Source organism: Balaenoptera borealis (assembly GCF_965194805.1).
Source record: "Balaenoptera borealis genome assembly, chromosome: 11".
Lineage (NCBI taxonomy): Eukaryota > Metazoa > Chordata > Mammalia > Artiodactyla > Balaenopteridae > Balaenoptera > Balaenoptera borealis.
Window position 1 is genome coordinate 73,672 of NC_138868.1, and position 18,191 is coordinate 91,862.

General features: G+C 52.4%; 1 protein-coding gene across 1 annotated transcript; it reads left to right on the forward strand.

The window, feature by feature from the left end:
• Positions 1–13,591: 13,591 nt before the first annotated feature.
• On the forward strand, positions 13,592–18,160 carry NLRP6 (NLR family pyrin domain containing 6; the record flags this gene model as incomplete). Its single annotated transcript, XM_082342191.1, is given in 9 exon segments — positions 13,592–13,712; positions 13,715–14,155; positions 14,428–14,441; positions 14,445–14,592; positions 14,595–15,276; positions 15,278–15,430; positions 15,432–15,528; positions 15,531–16,013; positions 16,017–18,160. Coding segments are annotated over 9 exon segments (2,373 nt in total), but the record flags the coding sequence as incomplete, so codon positions are not given.
• Positions 18,161–18,191: the final 31 nt, after the last annotated feature.

The following is an 18,191-nucleotide window of genomic DNA, read 5'->3' on the forward strand; positions in this document are numbered from 1 at the left end:
GGGGGGCACTTGGGGGCTGTAGGGGCCTCCCCGCCTTCACCCTCCCCTTGCCCCAGCCCTCCTCCCTGCCAATCTATCAGCTATGTTGGAACCATCTTCCACACATACGCAGACCGTGACTCCCCTCCCTCCTGGCGCCCCCGGACTAGCCAGCAACCCCTCCCCCTGGTCTCAGCTCCTTCCTCTGGCAGCAGGGCCCAGACCCCCTCCCACACCCTCACAGCCCCCTCGGCCTCCCGTGGCCTGAGCGGGCGGCTCCTGCAGACCTCGGCACAGCTGCGCCGGGTCCGGGACGCCCCGGGCGCCGCGCTCCTCGGCGCTCGCAGGCCGCCCTCTGCGTCTCACTGCCCCGCGTCCGCCTGGGCTCCCGCTGCCTGCCGCCGCTCTCTGTTCTGCTCCGCCCTTGGCACCGTTTAACGCGTGTGTGGTTTACTGATCTACCCTGCTTGCTGTCTGTCTCGCCAACACGGGTGCAACCTCCTTCCAGGCAGGAGATTTTGTTCCTGTCACTCAGCACCGAGGGCTCGGGGCTGTGGGACAGGCACTTCTGTTTACTGCGGTAAAGTACACATGGAGTAAAATGTTTCATTGTAACCATTTTGATGTGTACGATTCAGTGGCCTCACATTCACAACACTGTGTAACAGCCACCACTGTTTCCAAAACCATTTCCTCCCGCCTAGAACAGCCTGTATCCGCTAAGCAACCACCCGCGCCCGTTCCCGCCCCCCACCAGGTCCCGGTAACTTCTCTACTTTCTGTCTCTATGAATTTGCCTATTCCATTTATTTCATGTAAGTGGAATCATACAGTATGTGTCCTTTTGTGGCTGGCTTATTTCACTGAGCATACTTTCAAGGTTTATCCTTGTAGCCTGTGTCAGAATTTCATTCCGTTTTGTGGCTGAATAATATTCCATTGTATGAACACATCACATTTCGTTTATCTGTTCATCTATTGATGGACACCTGGTTTGTTTCCACCTTTTGGCGACTGCGAATAATGCTGTTATGAACATTAGTGTAAAAGTATCCGTTTGAGTCCCTGTTTTCGATTCTTTTTGGTCTTTGGAGAAACAAACTATTTTCCACAGTGGCTGCACTATTTTACATTCCCACTAGCAAAGCACATGGATTCCAATTTCCCCACATCCTCACCAAACACTTGGGGTATCTTCTCATTTTCTTTTTTTTAAACTAAAAGTCATCCTAGTGGATGTGAAGTGGTATCTCATTGTGGATTTCAATTGCATTTTTCCAATGACTAATGATTTGGGGCATCTTTTCATGTGCTTATTGGTCTTTTGTACGTCTTCTTTGGAGAAATGTCTGTTCAAATCCTTGCCCATTTTTTAATTGGGTTTTTTGTTTTTTTATTTAAAGAGCCATAGGAGCTCTTTATATATTCTAGGTATTGATCTCTTATCAGATACATGATTTGCAAATATTTTCTCCCATTCTGTGGGTCGTCTTTTCACTCTCTTGTTAGTGTCCTTTGATGCGCAAAAGTTTTTAATTTTGATGAAGTCAAAAATGTTTTTCTTTTGTTGCTCATGCTTTTGGTATCATTATCTAAGAATTCATTGCCAAATCCAAGATCATGAAGATTTACCCCTATGCTTTTTCCTAAGAGTTTTATAGTTTTAGCTCTTAAATTTAGGTCTTTGGTCCATTTTGAGTTATTCTTGTATGTGGTGTGAGCTAGGGGCTTTAAACTATTTTTACTTGTATTACCTCCCTTTAAGCTCACAATCCTAAGAAGTTCAGATGAAGAAAATTGGTCCCAGGGAAGTGTCTAGGGCCACACAGTGGCCAGTGAGTTGCAGAGCTAGGAGTTAGGTTGTGCATTGGACCCCACAGACCCCCAGACTTGGCCCCTCAGGACACCAGGTCATGGGTGAGAGGAGGAGAGTGGAGGGAGGCTGTCTTGGGCAGGTGGTCGGAGGCCTCTGGGGGTGACATTTGAGCAGAGGAGGGCGGAAGTGATGTGCTGCGTCCACTGTGTGTGCACGCAAGAGCTGCACTGTGGGTCTTGTCCCAGGAGAGGAGGAGCTCGCGGGCGGGTGCACCAGACGAGGGGTGAGCCAGTGGGCAGCAGGCAGAGTGTAATCCATGGGCTGGGGCGGGGCTTTGGGGCCTGCTGGGACACAAGATCAGGGACAAAGGCCCTTCACTAATCTGGGACTGGAGCCAGGTCCTGGGAGGGGCTCCCCAAGTGCCCCAGGTGCTTCCCGGAGTCTAGTCCCTCCCGATGGCCTCAGCAGCCAGGAGAGCCCGCAGCCCCGCAGGACAACAGGGGCTCTCAGCCGCACCCCTCCCCCAAAAGAAGAGCTTAGTGCAGCCGCGTGTCCAGAGCCACCTGGCTCAGTGCACTCGCCAGCTGTCCTGTCCTCTTGGCCCTAAGCCTCCTGCGAAGGTGATGGTGCCCCTCAGCCATCTGATGAATCTGTGGGTCCAGGCCACCTTTTGAAGGGGAGCCCCACCCATGACTCTCCACTAAGCCCCACCTATAGAGGCACGAGGAGCAAGACCTCCCCCAAGAAGAGACCAGCAGGACCTGGGGGTCCGTCAAGAGAAGGGGCTGCCCTTCCCTCCTCACAGATGGTGCTATGGCCAAAGATTCGGACACCATGGTTGGTGGGAGGCAGCCCACTGGCTGCCAGCAAGACAATGCTGCTCAGTGTTGAGGGTATTTCAGGGCTCCTACAAGCCCGACTTCTAGAGGGAGCTGGGCATGGGGTGGACACCCAGCAACCCCTGTTCTCCAAAGGTGGCAAGGGTCGATGCCCCATAAGCCTGATAAGACGTTACGGGCCCGGTTCTCCCGGGTGGGACCACTAGTCCCAAGGTCCTGCTAGCAGCCCTTCCTGGTTAAACAGAGGCCTGGTTTCCAAACTGTCTGGGGAGAACACTGGAGCTAATCATTAGTCAGATTATTGGTACAAGACTTTCTTTGTCTTTTTTTTTTAATGTAGTAAAACATACATAAAATCTACCGTCTTAGCCATGTCTAAGTGCACAGCTCAGGGGCGTTAAGCACATTCGCGTTGTTCTGCGACCATCACCACCATCCACCTCCAGAACTTGTTCATCCTCCCAAACCAAAACGCTGCCGCCATGAAACGCTCACCCCCTCCCCTCCCCCAGCCCCTGATGCCCACCGTCTACTTCCTGTCTCTATGGATGTGACTCCTGCAGGGACCTCCTGGGAGTGGAATCAGACAGGATTAGTCCTTTTGTGACTGGCTTATTCAACTGAGCCTGAAGTCCTCAAGGTTCATCCACGTTGTAGCATGAATTCCCTTCCTTTTGAAGGGTGAATAATATTCGTTCGTCTTATTTTAAAGACCCGTGTAAGCCTTTCTCTCTCTGGCTGCTTTGCCAACCCTCTGGGTAGCCTAGGTTCCCAAGGTGGAGCATTTGGCCAGCAGGCTCCCGGGGCAGGAGCCCCCTGTCTGGCTCTACGGGGAGAAAGAGGAGGGCATTCCCGGGGGAACGGTGGACACCAGGGCGCAGGGGGCTGGTCCTGCTGTTTATGGGAGACAGAGAGGCAAAGGGCCTTGCTGGGGATACAGGCGTCAGAAGGGAGTCTGGGAGCAGCAGTTGCCTCAGAGACGGGTCTCGGGGCATCAGTTTCGACTGCCTGGGGCCACGTGGGACAGAGACCCACAGGGGAGGACTTCTCACCCAGCAAGGGCTCGGGAGGCAGGCTCCGAGCAGGGCGTCCCCGAGTCGGGCTCCTTCCCTCCTCCCGCTCCGCTGGCCTCAGGGAGCGGTTTCCATCCTCGCAGGCACATCACTCCCGCACCTCCAGGCGCTGTGCCCGCATCCGTGCAGGACACGGGGTGGGGGCCCGAGAGCCAAAGGCCGTGCCAGCCTGTCCGCACTGCCCACCAGCAGCACTTGGCTCCCGTCACTCACCCAGCAGCTTCCTCTTCCCTCTCGCTGGCCAGGACTGTGTCCCATGGTCGCCTCCTGGGCAACCAAGCTTTATAGGACGCACTTAACTAACCCACGAGGGTGAGGGAGAAGGGCGGCATGGGTCGTGGGTCGACAGCTGGCCGGGCCTCCCAACCCTGGTTCATCTGCAACCCCTGGAGGCTCTGGGGACAATCGAGTTGGGAGGAGAGCTGAGAGGGGTTATAAATGTGTGGTGAGGCGGGGGCTTTGGTGCTGCCCCTCAAGGGAAAAGTCATCAAAGGAGAGAGGGGCCGGGCAGGAGGAGTGACGTGGGTGTCAGAGAGCTGGGGGGCCGCGGGGAGGAGGAAGGACAGAGGGAGTGGTGGCAGCGAGGGAGCTGCCCGGGGGCTGCGGACAGTGGGGTTGTGGGGGACACAGAGGAAGAGGGGAGAGGGAATTTTCAGCTGCTGCCCTGAGCATGGCACTTTGGGCAGAGGGGGAAACTCCTAGAGTGATGTGGGCAAACCCTCGTACCGGCCCTCGGAGGAGCTGAAGCCCAGAGTGACACTGTGTCGGGAGATCCCAGCACCAACCTGATGGTTTCTGCGTGTGGCTGTGGACCTGAGCCGGGAGGCTGTCCAGCTTCCGGTGGGCTCTGCTGGGAATCCATGGGGACTTGGGACCTAAGTGCGATGGTCTGCTGCACCTTGAACTGGAATCATCCCACCCCTGATCCAGGCAACAGCAGCACCAGCGCCACCAGCTGCTGGATTTTGATGCCAATGCGCCAGACTTGAGTCACGCTGGTCCCTGGAATACTCTCAAGGTCAAGGGCACTGGGGGGGTCGGAGCCACACGTCTCGGGAGAACAGCCTTTGGTGATGGACTTTAGGCTGGACACGTGACCCAGACTCCCTACAGCTGAGGGTGGCCCCATGAGTAATTTCTGGCCCAGAGGGCGGGTGGGAGTGACATGTGCACATCCTGGCCATGCCCTTGAGGGAGGGGCATGCCTTCAGCCCTGGCTGGTGGTGACCAGGTCCCCCAGGCTAATACGGGAGGGGGGGCAGTCCCCCACACTGGGAGCTGGGTCCCTGACCCCCCACGGCTTCCCTGTGGGCCCTGCCGCTGCTCAGGCCCAGGCTGTTTCTGTCTTGTGTACGCCGCAGTCAGGGTCCATCACAGCCGCTGAGCTGGCCATGCCACTCGCCCAGGGCTGTGGGAACCAGGTGCGTGGACAGAAGCCAGCTCGCCCAGCACAGGCGCGTTCGCCAGGTTAAGGCCGCCTGCAAGACTCCCTCTCCGAGTCAAAAACTGGAATTAATGTTTCTGAAACGTCTTTAGTGAGATATGATTCACATGCCATAAGATTCACCCATTTAAAGTGTGTAATTCAGTGCTTCTGGGTACAGCCACAGAGTTGTTCGGCCATCACCACAGTCAAATCTAGAACATTCCATTGCTCCAAAAAGAAGGCCCCTACCCATTAGCAGTCACCCCCATTCCTCTCCCTCCCAGCCCCAGCAACCTCTAATCCACTTCCTACCTCTGTGGATTTGCCTGTTCTGGACGTTTCACGTGAATGGAATTGTGCAATATCTGTCCTCGTGGGTCTGGCTTTCTTCACTGGGCATAAGGTTTTCAGGGTTCTTCCATGTTGTGACATGGGTCAGAGCTGCATTCCTTTTTTGGCTGAATAATATTCTGTCGCGTGGTTAAACCACACGGTGTTTTTCCATTCATCCGTTGACATCTGGGTTGTTTGCACTTTGGGGCTATTAGGAATGAGGCTGCTACACATATTAGTGTAGGAGTTCTTGTGTGGATGTTGTGTCTTCATTTCCCTGGGGCAGGTAGATAGCTCAGAGTTGATTACTGGGTCGTATGTGCCGCCACGTGTAACACTTTGAGGCGCTGCCGCAGTGGTTCCCAAGGTGGCTGCACCACGTTCCTTCCCACGAGCGGGGGAGGAGAGCTCGTTTCTCCACATCCTCGCCAACACTTGCTACTGTCCATCGCTTTTATTACAGCCATCCTCCCAGGTGTGAAGTGGTACCACATTATGAGTTTGTGTTTGTTTGTTTGTTTGTTTTAGCTGAGCCGCGAAGTTTGTGGGATCTTAGTTCCCCGTCCAGGGACCGAACCCCGGCCCTGGGAGTGAAAGCTTGGAGTCCTAACCACTGGACTTCCAGGGAATTTCTTATGTTGTTGTTTTTTTTTAATAGACTTTATTTTTTGGAGCAGTTTTAAGTTTACAGAAAGATTTCCCAGAAAGTACAGAGAGTTGTTATACCCTCCAATTTCCCCTATTACTAACACTGCATTAGTGTGGTGCATGTGTTACAACCGACGAACCAATATTGATACATTATTCTTAAGTAAAATCCATACGTTGGGATTCACTCTTGGTGTTGTACATTCTGTGGTTTTGGACAAATGCATAATGTCATGCGTCCACCATTATAGCATCACACAGAGCGGTTTCACTGCCATAAACAAGCCCTGAGCTCCACCTGTTCACCCCTCCCTCCCCCAATCCCTGGCAACCACTGATCTTTTCACTCTCTGCCTTTTCCACACTGTCAGCGAGTTGGCCTCATACAGTAGATAGCCTTTTCAGACTGACTGCTTTCCCCGAGCTTATGCATTCACGGTTCGTGCATGTCTTTTCCTGGCTCGATAGCTCGTTTCCTCTCATCACTGATTAAACACTCCATTATAGGGATGCAGCAGAATGGGTTTATCCACTCACCTCTTGAAAACATCTGTCTCCAAGTTTTAGCAGGTATGAACAGAGCTGCTATAAATATCTGTGTCCAGGTTTTTGTGTGCATGCAAGTTTTCTGCTTATTTGGGTAAACATCTAGGAGTGCTATTGCCGGATTGTCTGGTAAGCCTGTGTTTAGCTCTGTTAGAAACCGCCAAGCTGTCTCGCACAGTGGCTGTTGCATTTTGCGTTCCCTCCAGCAGTGAGGAGAGCTCCTGTTACTCCACATCCTCGCCAGCATTTGGTGTTGGCGGTGTTCTGGATCTTCACCATTCCAACAGGTATGTACTGGTATCCCGCTGTTTTAATTTGCATTTCCCTGGTGACATATGATGCTGCGCATCTTTCCATACGATACTTGCCACCCAAATAGCTTCTTTGGGGAGGTGAGGTGTCCAGATCATTTGACCATTTTTTAAGCAGGTCGTTTGTTTTCTTATTGTTGAGTCTGGAAAGCACTGTATATTTTGGAAAACAGTCCTTTATCAGATATGTCTTTTGCAAAATTTTCTCCCAGGGGATTTCCCTGGTGGTCCAGTGGATAAGACTCCGTGCTCCCAATGCAGGGGGCCGGGGTTCAATCCCTGGTCAGAGAACTAGATCCTGCATGCTGCAACTAAAGATCCCACACGCGGCAACAAAGATCCCAGGTACTGCAACTAAGAACCAGTGCAGCCAAATAAATAAATAAATATCTATATATTTTTAAATTTCTCCCAGTCTTTGGCTTGTCTTTTCATTCTCTAACAGTGTCTTTTGCAGAGCAGAAGTTTTTAATTTTAATTGCGTCAGATGTATCAATTTGTTTCATGAATCATACCTTTGGTGTTGTGTCTAAAACATCATTGCCAAAAAAGCCAAGGTCACTAGATTTTCTTCTAAAAGTTGTATTATTTTGCATTTCACATTTAGGTATATGATCCATTTCAAGGTAATTTTTGTGAAAGGTGTAAAGTCTCCGTCCAGATTAGTTTTTCCCCGGGGATGTCCAGTTGTTTCAGTACCATTTGTTGAAAAAGACTCTCCTTTCTCCACTGTATTGCCTTTGCTCCTTCGTCAAGGCTGACTTGGCTGCATCTGCGTGGGTCTACGTCTGGGCTCTCTATTCTGTTCCACCGATGTATTCATCTAGTCTGCTGCCAGCACTGCACAGTCCTGGTCACTGTAGCTTCACAGAAAGTCCCGAAAGCGGGTGGTGTCAGTCTCCCGACGACGTTCTCATTCACCATCATGTTGGCTATCCTGGGCCTATTGCCTCTGCATGAAAACTTCAGCATCAGCTTGTAAACATCCACAAAATAACTTGCCTGGATATTGATTGGGACTGCACTGAATCTATAGTCCAATCTGGGGAGAACTGATACTTTAATAATATTGAGTCTTCCCATCCATGGAACATGAAATATCTCTCCATTGATCTAGATCCTTGATTTCTTTCATCAGAGCTTTGTAGTTTTCCCCATATAGATGTTGCACATACTTTGCTAGATCTATGCCTATGTGGTTCACTTTCTTTGGAGCTAATGTAAATTACATATGTTTTAAAATTTCAATTGTTCATTGCTGGCATATAGAAAAGCAAGTGAATTTGTATATTAACTTTGTATCCTGTAACCTTGCTATAACTACTTATTACTTCCAGGAGTCTTTGGAATTTTCTAGATAGACAATCTTGTGTGAAAAAAAAGAGTTTATTTTTCCCTTCCCAATCTGTATATACTTTACTTTTTTGGTCTTCTTGCATAGGCTAAGATTTCCTTTGTTGACTGTAAGTGGTGAAAAGGAATATCCTTGTCTTGTTCCTGATCTTAGAGGAAAAGCATCTAGTTTCTCACCAGTAAATGTGATGTTAGCAGTAGGTTTTTTTGTAGATATCGTTTCTTAAGCTGAAAAAGTTCCCCTCTATTCTTGTCTCCTGAGAGTTTTTATCACGAATGGGTGTTGGGTTTGTCAAGTGCGCTTTTGTGTGTGTGTGTGTTTATTGATATGATGATGTGATCTTTCTTCCTTAGCCCGTTGATAGATGGATTACACTGATTGATTTTTTTTTAATATTAAACCAGCCTTGCTTACCTGGGATAAATCTCACTTGGTTGTGGTGTATAATTCATTTTACACATGTTGGATTCAATTTGCTAATATTTTGTTGAAGAGTTTTGCATCTATCCATGAGAGATATTGATTTATTATTTTCCTTTCTTATAATGCCTTTGTCTAGTTTCGGTATTAAGGAAATGTGGCTTCATAGTATGAGTTAGGAAGTGTTCCCTCTGCCTTAATTTTCTGGAAGAGATTGTAGAGAACTGTTTTCATTTCTTAAAATGTTTAGTAGAATTGACCAGTGAACCCATCTGGGCCTGGTATTTTCTGTTTTGGAAGGTTATTAATTGGTGATTCAATATATTTAATAGATATTGGCATATTCATGTTATCTACTTCTCCTTGTGTGAGTTTTGGTAGATTGGGTGTTGCAAAGAATTGATCCATTTTATCTAGGTTATCAAATTTGTGCACATTGAGTTGTGCATAATATTCCTTTATTGTCCTTATAATGTCCATGAGATGGCCCCTTTTTCATCTCTGATATCAGTAATTTGTACCTTACCTCTTTTTTTCTTGGTTAGCCTGGCTAGAGGCTTATTAATATTATTGATCATTTCAAATAACTAGTTTTTCATTCTTTGATTTTCTCTCAACTTCCTGCTTTCAGTTTCATTGATTTCTGCTCTAATTTTCATTATTTCCTTTTTCTGCTTACTTGGATCTAATTTGCTTTTCTTTTTCTAGTTTCTTAAGGTAAAAGTTTATATTGTTGATCTTAGATCATTCTTCTTTTCTAATATGTGCATTCAATGCTATACATTTCCCTCTAAGCACTGCTTTAGGTGAATCCCACAAATGTTGATAAGTTGTATTTTCAATTTCATTTTGTTAAAAATATTTTAAAATTTCTCTTGAGATTTCTTCTTTGTCCATTGTGTTATTTGCAAGTATGCTGTTTAACCTCAAAATAGTTTGGAATTTTCTAGCTATCTTTCTGTTATTGATTTCTGGTTTAATTCCACTGTGGCTTGAGAACAGACATTGTATGATTTCTGCTCTTTTAAATTTGTTAAGATGTGTTTTAAGGCCCAGAATGTGGTCTTTCTTGGTGAATGTTCCATATGAGCCTGAGAGGAATTCTGTGTATTCTGCTGTTGTTGGATGAAGTAGTCAATAGATATAATTATATCCAGTTGATTGATGGTGTTATCGAGTTCAACTATGTCCTTACCTATTTACTGCCTGCTAGATCTGTCAATTACTGGTAGAAGGCTGTTGAAGTTTCAAAATATAATGGTGGATTCATCTATTTCTCCTAGCAATTCTATCAGTTTCTTCCTCATGCATTTGACTCTCTATTGTTAGGCACATACACTTTAAGGATGGTTACATCTTCTTGGAGAATTAATTCTTTCATCATTATGTATGAAATTACTAAACCTACTCCAGTTTTTTTCCAGTTTAATTGAAGTATAATTTACATACAACCCTGTATAAGTTTAAGGTGTACAGCATAATAATTTGACTTACATATTTTGCGAAATGATTACCCCAGTAAGTTTAGCTAACATACATCATCTCATATAAAAACCAAAAAAAAGGAAAGAAAGAAGAGAAAAAGAAAAATTACTGTTTTTTCTCCCGTGATGAGAACTCTTACGATTTACTCTAACAACTTCCATGTATAACGTACAGCAGCGTTGGCCATGTATCATTTCATGTATGCTGGACGGCAGTGTCGGCCGTAGTCATCAGGCAGTACACTGCATCCCTAATACTCATTTACCTTATAACTGGAAGTTTATGTCTTCTGTTCATCTTCATCCATCCAGTTTTCTTTGATTTGTGTTAACGTGGTATATCTTTCTTAATTCCTTTACTTTTAACACATCTGTGTCTTTATATTTAATGTGGGTTCCTTGTGGACAACATATAGTTGGGTCATTTTTTTATCCACTCTGATATAGTCTCTTTCTTTCACTGGTGTATGTAGATCATTTACATTTAAACTGATTATTGATACAGTTGGATTAATATTTACCATATTTATTACTGTTTTCTATTTGATGCTTTTGTCTTTGTTTCCTTTTGTCTTCCACTCTTTTTCTACCTTCTCTGAGTTTGAGTATTTTATATGATTCTGATTTCTCTCCTCTCTTAACGTATCAATTATACTTCTTTAAATGCTTTAGTGGTTTCCCTAGAGTTTGCAATCTACCTTTACAATTAATCTAAATCCATTTTCAAATGATAGTATATCCCTTCGCAGGTAGTGCAAGTACCTTATAACAGAGTACCCCCAGTTCTTCCTTCCCATCCCTTGTAACATTGTCACCATATGTTTCCCTTTTCCACAATCTACCATCGTCTAATGTATTGCTATCATTATTTCGAGCAAACTGATAGATTAGCTAAGTATAAGAAAAATAAAAGATTTTATTTTACCTTCATTTATTTCTTCACTAATGTTCTTTATTTCTTTATGTAGATCTGAATTTTGACCTGTGTCATTTTCCTTCTCTTTGAAGAACTTCTCTTAACTTTTCTTGCAGGACTGCTCTACTGGTGAGAAATTCCTTCAATTTTTGTTTGTATGAGAAAGTCTTTATTTCTCCTTCACATTTGTAGTATAATCTCACTGGGTAAAGAATTCTAAATTGGTGGATTTTTTCTTTCATCAGTTTAAATATTTCATTCCATGCTCTTGCTTGCATGGTTTCTGAAGGGAAGTCTCATGTAATCCTTATCCTTGTTGCTGTTGGTAAGGTGGGGGTATTTTTCTCTCTGGCTTCTTTCCAAATTTCTCTTTGAGTGACCTGTGGGGCCGGAAAGGCAGTGATGATGCCGCAGCCCCCGTTCTTGCAGACACACTCTCACAGAAATGCACACTCAGAGACATCCTGTGTTCATTTCCTGTGGCTGCTTAGCCATTACTACAAACTCGGTGGCTGAAAACAACACACGTTTATTCTCTTACAGTCGCGGAGGGCAGAAGTCCAAAGCCAGCTTCACTGGGCTGAGGTCCAGGTGGTGGCTCGGCCGCTCTCCCTCTGGAGGCCCCAGGGGAGACTGTCTTCCTTCTCCAGCTGAATCTCCAGCTTCTAGGGCTGTGTTCCTTGCCTCATGGCCCCTTCCTCTATCCTCAAAGCCAGCAGCCTGGCCTCTTGCCTCAGTGTCACATTGCCCTCTGCCTGTGTGCCAAAGCGCCCTCTGTTTCCATCCTATGACACTTGTGATGACATTCAATAATAACTATGCAGGATAATCTCCCCATCTCAAGATCCTGAATTTAACCGCACCTGCAAAGCCCCTTTTGACATCTGAGGGAACATTCACAGGTTCCAGGAACTAGGAGCTGATATCTTTGGGGACTATTATATAGCCTACCATAGACACATTTACACAAACACAGTATTAGGGTGGTCACACCAACAGACACAGACATACACACACACCCACGTTTCGCACAGGCAGACACTGTCAGTAGAAACCCACATTCACGGGGTCCCACGTGGTCACCCATCAGTCACACCCACTCCTCATGTCCAAAGCTCTTCCTATCAACCTGCTTAAGCCAGGTTTGGGAGGCCACAGATCTCTTCCCTGTCCCATTTTCTCCTGGCTCCCAGGTGACAGCCTTCCTTTCCCCAATGACACTGTGCATGTCCCTCCTTTGCCCCCTCTACCTAGGAAGCCCTCGCTCACCTCTGCCTTCAGAATTTAACCAATCTTGAGGCCTTAAAGTTTAAGGTCTTGTTCTGAGCCAGCCACCTCCTCCATACAGCCCACCTTGCTCTGCAGTTAGCTCTCACAACCATGCCTCGCTGCCACACCCCATGGGTTCTCAGAGAACGTGAACTGAATAAAGGAACAGTAGAAAACCAAAGGTCACTGAGCAGAGCTCTTAAACACTGGTCGTGCGAAGGTGCCACAGTGCCTGAGTTTGGGAGCTTGGTAGCTGTCAGACAGACATCTCAGTGTTGGCCGAGCTAGAGCACCTGGGTCTGGGGCATGGACGGGGCTGGACAATCCCCCTAGGATATGACTCAGGCTAGGGAGGGGTCACCTCTCTGATCCCCACCTCTGCCCCTGAGGGCTAGACCTCGGGGCCAGACTCTGTAGACGGGCCAGAGGCTCCTGCTCCAGGTGAGTGCTGGCTTTCAGAGTGGTCACTGGGAATCAGCTGGTCTCAGCCCTCTGGGTCCTCCACCTCACCCTGCTGACTTCCTGGGGCTTCACACCCCGTGTCCTTCACACACCCTTCCCCCGCTGTCCCCCAGGCTCGGTATTCTAGGGACTCCAGCCCCGCAGAGGGCATCTGTGGGGTCTGTCCCCCCACCAGGGGTTCAGTCTCAGCCTCTGGTGCAAGGTCCTCAGGCTGGGCCTCACCAAAGGGTGCAGTGAGCACGGATGTCCTGGGGAATTCCGGAACACAGCCTGGACCAGGCGGTGAGGCCAGCTCCCTGCTGAGGCCAACTGCTCCGGGCTCCTGGGGAAGAGAACGGAGGGAAAGGAGGGAAGAGGAGGAAAGGGGAGAGCACAGGCCCTGGGAGACATCTTATCTTGGACGTTTGACCTGCATGCGTGGAAAGAATAAGCAAAAAGGGAGGTGCGGAGCAGGAAGTCACCCCCTAACTCTGGGGTCAGCGGCGGCCAGTGCCCGCCCAAAGCTTCGGAACGCCTTGGAGCGAAGTCCTCGGTAGGGGTTCTGGCAGGAGAGGACGACCCTCCCGGTAGAGCGCTATCGAGCGTTGGCCTGGAGCCACCTGGATAGATGGGGGCCGTGTCTAAGTCCCTACCGCTCGTGGGCGCCCGGGGCTGGGGTCCGGAGCGGCGGGGAGGGGCCGGGGTCACCGGGGCACGGCACGCGTGCTAACCCCGTGCGCCCGCCCTCAGCGTGGAGCCCCGCGCTGCCGCCGCCCGGGAGCTGCTCCTGGCTGCGCTCGAAGACCTAAGCCAGGAGCGGTGGAAGCGCTTCCGCCACAAGCTGCGGGACGCCGCCGCAGACCGTGGGGGCGGCTGGAGGGCGCGGGCGCCGTGGACCTCGCGGAGCACCTGATCCATTTCCACGGGCCGGAGCGCGCGCTGGACACGGCGCGAAAGACCCTGGAGAGGGCGGGCGCGCTGCGGCGGCGCGGCCCCAGGAGCAGCGGCAGCGGAGCGAGCGCGGGGTGGGGCTCGCCAGGGTGCCCGCCCTCCGTTCCCTCCCGCCTGGGCAGAGTCCCGGCCACAGGCCTCCATCCTTCCGCTTCCCCAGAAAAGCCCCGGAGCTCTTCCGGCCTGGGCGCGCTTCATCCACAAATTCGCGGGCCCCGGGGCTCCGATCCTGCGGGCGGCCCCGACCCCGGATTGCGCCCCTCCCCGCCCCGCACAGTCGGCGGGGCCTCACCGCAGTTCCCCCTTCCAGGGCTCGGCCCCAGCTCCTCGGCGCTGCTCTCCGTGTCCGGTAGGTCTCTCTCGGTGGGAGGCGCGGGCCCGAGCTGTCCGGGCCTTGAGCCCTGGGTTTGGAGTACGAGTGTCCTCGAAGCCACTCGGAGGTTCCTGACAGCTGGTCCCAGGGAGGAGCGCGTATGGGAGGGGGACTGCGGCGCAACAGGGGAAACTGAGGTCTGAGCCCGGCGGGGAGGGCAACAGGCCCCTGAGAGTCGGCTGACACAGCCCGCCTCCTCCTCGACCCCCTGTTCCCCTCTCCTGTGTCCGGCCCTTCCCTGCCCCCAGAGCACAAGCAGAAATAGCGAGAGCACGTGCTGCGGCAGCACGCCAGGGTGAGGGAGAGGGACGCCCGCTCCGCGAAGGTCAGCGAGCGCTTCACCAAACTGCTCCTCGCGCCCGAAAGCGCTGCCCCGGAGCACGAGGCCCTGGGGCCCGCGGAGGAGCCGGAGCCGGACGCGCTCGGCGCTCCGACACCCGCACCTGCAACCGCCTGCTCGGCCGCGACGGGGAGGGCCAGAGACCGCCGACCGCGGTGCTGCAGGGCCCGGCGGGCGTCGGCAAGACCACGGCGGCCAGGAAAATCCTGTACGACTGGGCGGCGGGCAAGCTGTGCCACGGCCAGGTGGACTTCGCCTTCTTCGTGTGTTGCCGCGAGGTGCTGGAGCGACCGGGCACGTGCAGCCCGGCCGACCTGATCCTAGACCAGTACCCCGACCGCAACGCGCCGGGGCGGCAGATGCTAGCGCAGTCCGAGCGGCCGCTGTTCATTCTGGACGGCGTGGACGAACTGCCGGCGCCAGGGCCCGCCGAGGCCGCGCCCTGCACAGGCCCCCTCGAGGCCGCGAGCGGCGCGCGGGTGCTGGGCGGCCTGCTGAGCAAGGCGCTGCTGCCCTCGGCCCGCGTGCTGGTGGCCGCGCGCGCCGCCGCCCCCGGGAGGCTGCAGAGCCGCCTGTGCTCCCCGCAGCGCGCCGAGGTGCGCGGCCCCTCCGACAAGGACGAGAAGTACTTCTACAAGTCCTTCCAGGACGAGTGGAGGGCGGAGCGTGCCTACCGCTTCGCGAAGGAGAATGAGACGCTGTTCTCGCTGTGCTCCGCTGTGTGCTGGGTCGTGTGCCCGTTCTGCGCTAGCTGCTCCAGGTCCTGACCTGTCGCGCACCTCCAAGACCACCACGTCCGTGTACCTGCTTTTCATCGGCAGCGTCCTGAGCTCGGCGCCCGCGGCCGACCCACCCCGCCTGCAGGAAGAGCTGCGCAAGCTGTGCCGCCTGGCCTGCGAAGGCGTCCTCGGGGGCAGGGGGCAGGGCGCAGTTCTCTGAGAAGGACCTGGAACGACTGGAGCTTTGCGGCTCCAGAGTCCAGGCGCAGTTTCTCCGCAAGAAGGAGATGTGCCCGGCGTGCTGGAAACCGAGGTCACCCACCGGTTCATCGACCAGACCTTCCAGGAATTCTTAGCCGCGCTGTCCTACCTGCTGGAGGACGAAGGGGCTCCCCAGACACCTGCTCGCGGCGCGGGGGCACTTCTGCGGGGGGCCCCGGAGCTGCGTGACCGCCTCGCGCTCACTACGCGCTTCCTTTTCGGGCCACTGAACGCAGAGAGGATGCGCGACATGGAGCACCACTTCGGCTGCGCGGTTTCAGAGCGCGGGAAGCAGGATGTCCCGAGGTGGGTGCAGGATCCGGGCCAGGGCTGCCCTAGGGCGGCGCCAGAGGGGACGGAGGGGACCCAAGCGCTCCGGGGCGCTGGGGAGTCAGAGGAGGAGGAGGGCGAGGAGCTGAAAGACCTGCTGGAGCTGCTGCACTGCCTGTACGAGACGCAGGAGGACGCCCTTGTGCACCAGGCCCTGCGCGGCCTCCCCGAGCTGGCCCTGGAGTGAGTGCACTTCAGCAGAACGGACCTGGCCGTCCTGAGCTACTGCGCGCGGTGCTGCCCGGCGGGGCAGGCGTTGCAGCTGGTTAGCTGCAGACTGGCCACCGCACAGGAGAAGACGAAGCAGAGCCTGATGAAGCGGCTGCAGGGCCGCCTGGGAGGCAGCTCGCGAGTCCCCAGCGCAGGGCGGCCCTCTCCGGCAGGCGCTCTGTGTGCGGCATGTGTGCATCTTATGCACTGAAGTGTCCATCTGGGCCTGGGGAGCGTGTCCACACCTGACGCCTGCTCCCCGGAGGAGAGGCACGACTTCAGGCTGGTTTTTCCCACCTCCTTGCAAGGCAGCTCCCAGGGCGTCCTCACCATGCCACGCACCTCAGCACCCACGTCCGGGGCAACCCACCCAGCGCTCCCCCCACCCACCACGATGCTTCCTCCTAATAAGTTCTGGCGTACACCACGCCCTCTGTGCCCTGAGCCTTTGCTTGCTACTGTGCCCTCCACCCAGAATACTGTTCACTGCCTATCCTCAAAGCCTCTCCAAACCATCCCAGCTGGCCTGAGACCATTTTGGCCTCAGAAATGCCCCACTGACCACCGTATGCCGTGACATCTGCCCGTGCCCATCTCCTCCACCAGACCCTCTGCTCCTCCAGGGTCAAAGCTCGTGCCGTTGTTTTCTGTGGAGTTAATTCCAACCCAGCACCTGACTCAGGTGCTCAGCATCTGTTGGGAGAACGAATGTCAGGACGTTGACAGGGGCTGGGGCTGGGGCTGCCCACCGCAGGTGCAAGGACAGGCCCACCTGGTGTGTGCAGGTGACGTGCCTCCATGGGACTCACATAGACAGCTTCAGTGGGGAGGTGCTTGTGGTCACAGTTGAGTGGTTTCGCTCTGGGCTTGGGATGAAGAGGGAGAAGGGTCCTGGCGCAGCTTGAGGGTGAGGGCAGAGGCAGCTCCGATACCTCGGGACCATAGGAAGGAGTCCTTTGCGGGAGTGAGGGATTGGGAGGGGCTGGGGCCTTCACCTTCCTTTCTCTCTTAGTAGCTCTCGAACCACCATGAGAAAACCTCGGACTCCCCACTGCATCCACTCTGCAAGTGGACCGACAGACAGTGTGGTCTGAACACCCTGACGCGAGTGAACATGCCCCGAGCCCTTCCCCTGGAAGGGACGCAGAGCAGGACACCCTGGGCAGGGACAGAGGTGTGGCCCTGTCTGGGGATGGCTGAGGGGACAGGCTGAGAAACTGTGGCCTCTGGTGTCCCTTGCTGGGGTCGACAGGCTCTGCCTACACAGGACAGAGGAGGGAAGAGGGGATGGGGGCAGGGCTCCAGTAGCAGCTTAGATGCTAGTTAGGACAGAGGGCTTGGCGCCAGTCTGAGTGGGAAGCAGAGTACAGCTGAGCATTCTGGGGGGGGGATAAAGAAGGCCAGACTGTATTTTCCTTCCCAGGGAAGGCTGCTAAGTGCTATTGTAAACTGCTGGGTGGTCCCTCTGGATTCTTACAAGCAGATATGGAAGGTGTTCAGGGCGCGGGCTCTGAGGCCAGTCTGCCTGCCTCTGTGCCCTTGACAGGCCGGTCTGTCTGAGCTTCAGTTTCGTCCCCTGGGAAATGGAGCCTGTAGCTTCCAGCTCAGAAGGTTGATGTGAGAATTAATGAGGCAGTTCTTAGTACATAATCTTTCCAATTACTGTTCACTACCACCAAGTAAGCAGAAAGTAAGAAAGAGTGTAGGAACTAGTACCGATGGGGCATGGTGAAATAGGTACAGTCACGTGTCAGTGGTGACATGGTAACTTAACTTGGCATAAACATCAGGAGCCAAAACAGTGATCAGCTCACTTGGCCCATCAATTCTACTGCCCAACTAAATGCATAAAGGTGTTCATCGCAGCGTTATTCATAATGCCCGACTGTTAGGGACTGGCTAACTAAATAAGCTCAGCCCACCTGCACTTGGTGGGTAATTATATGGAGTTAGACATATTGAGAATAAGGTCTCTTATTGGCTCATCCAAATGCTCGTGGAGAATGTCCTGAGGGAAGAGGGGAGTGCAGCCCAGCAGGGACACACGTGGTGACAAAGGGCAGGAAAAGCTCTGTGGGGCCCAGGGAGGCAGGTGTGGAGCCAGCACGTCTGCAGACTGAACCTCAGCCCCCAGGGAGTGGGCAGCTTGCAC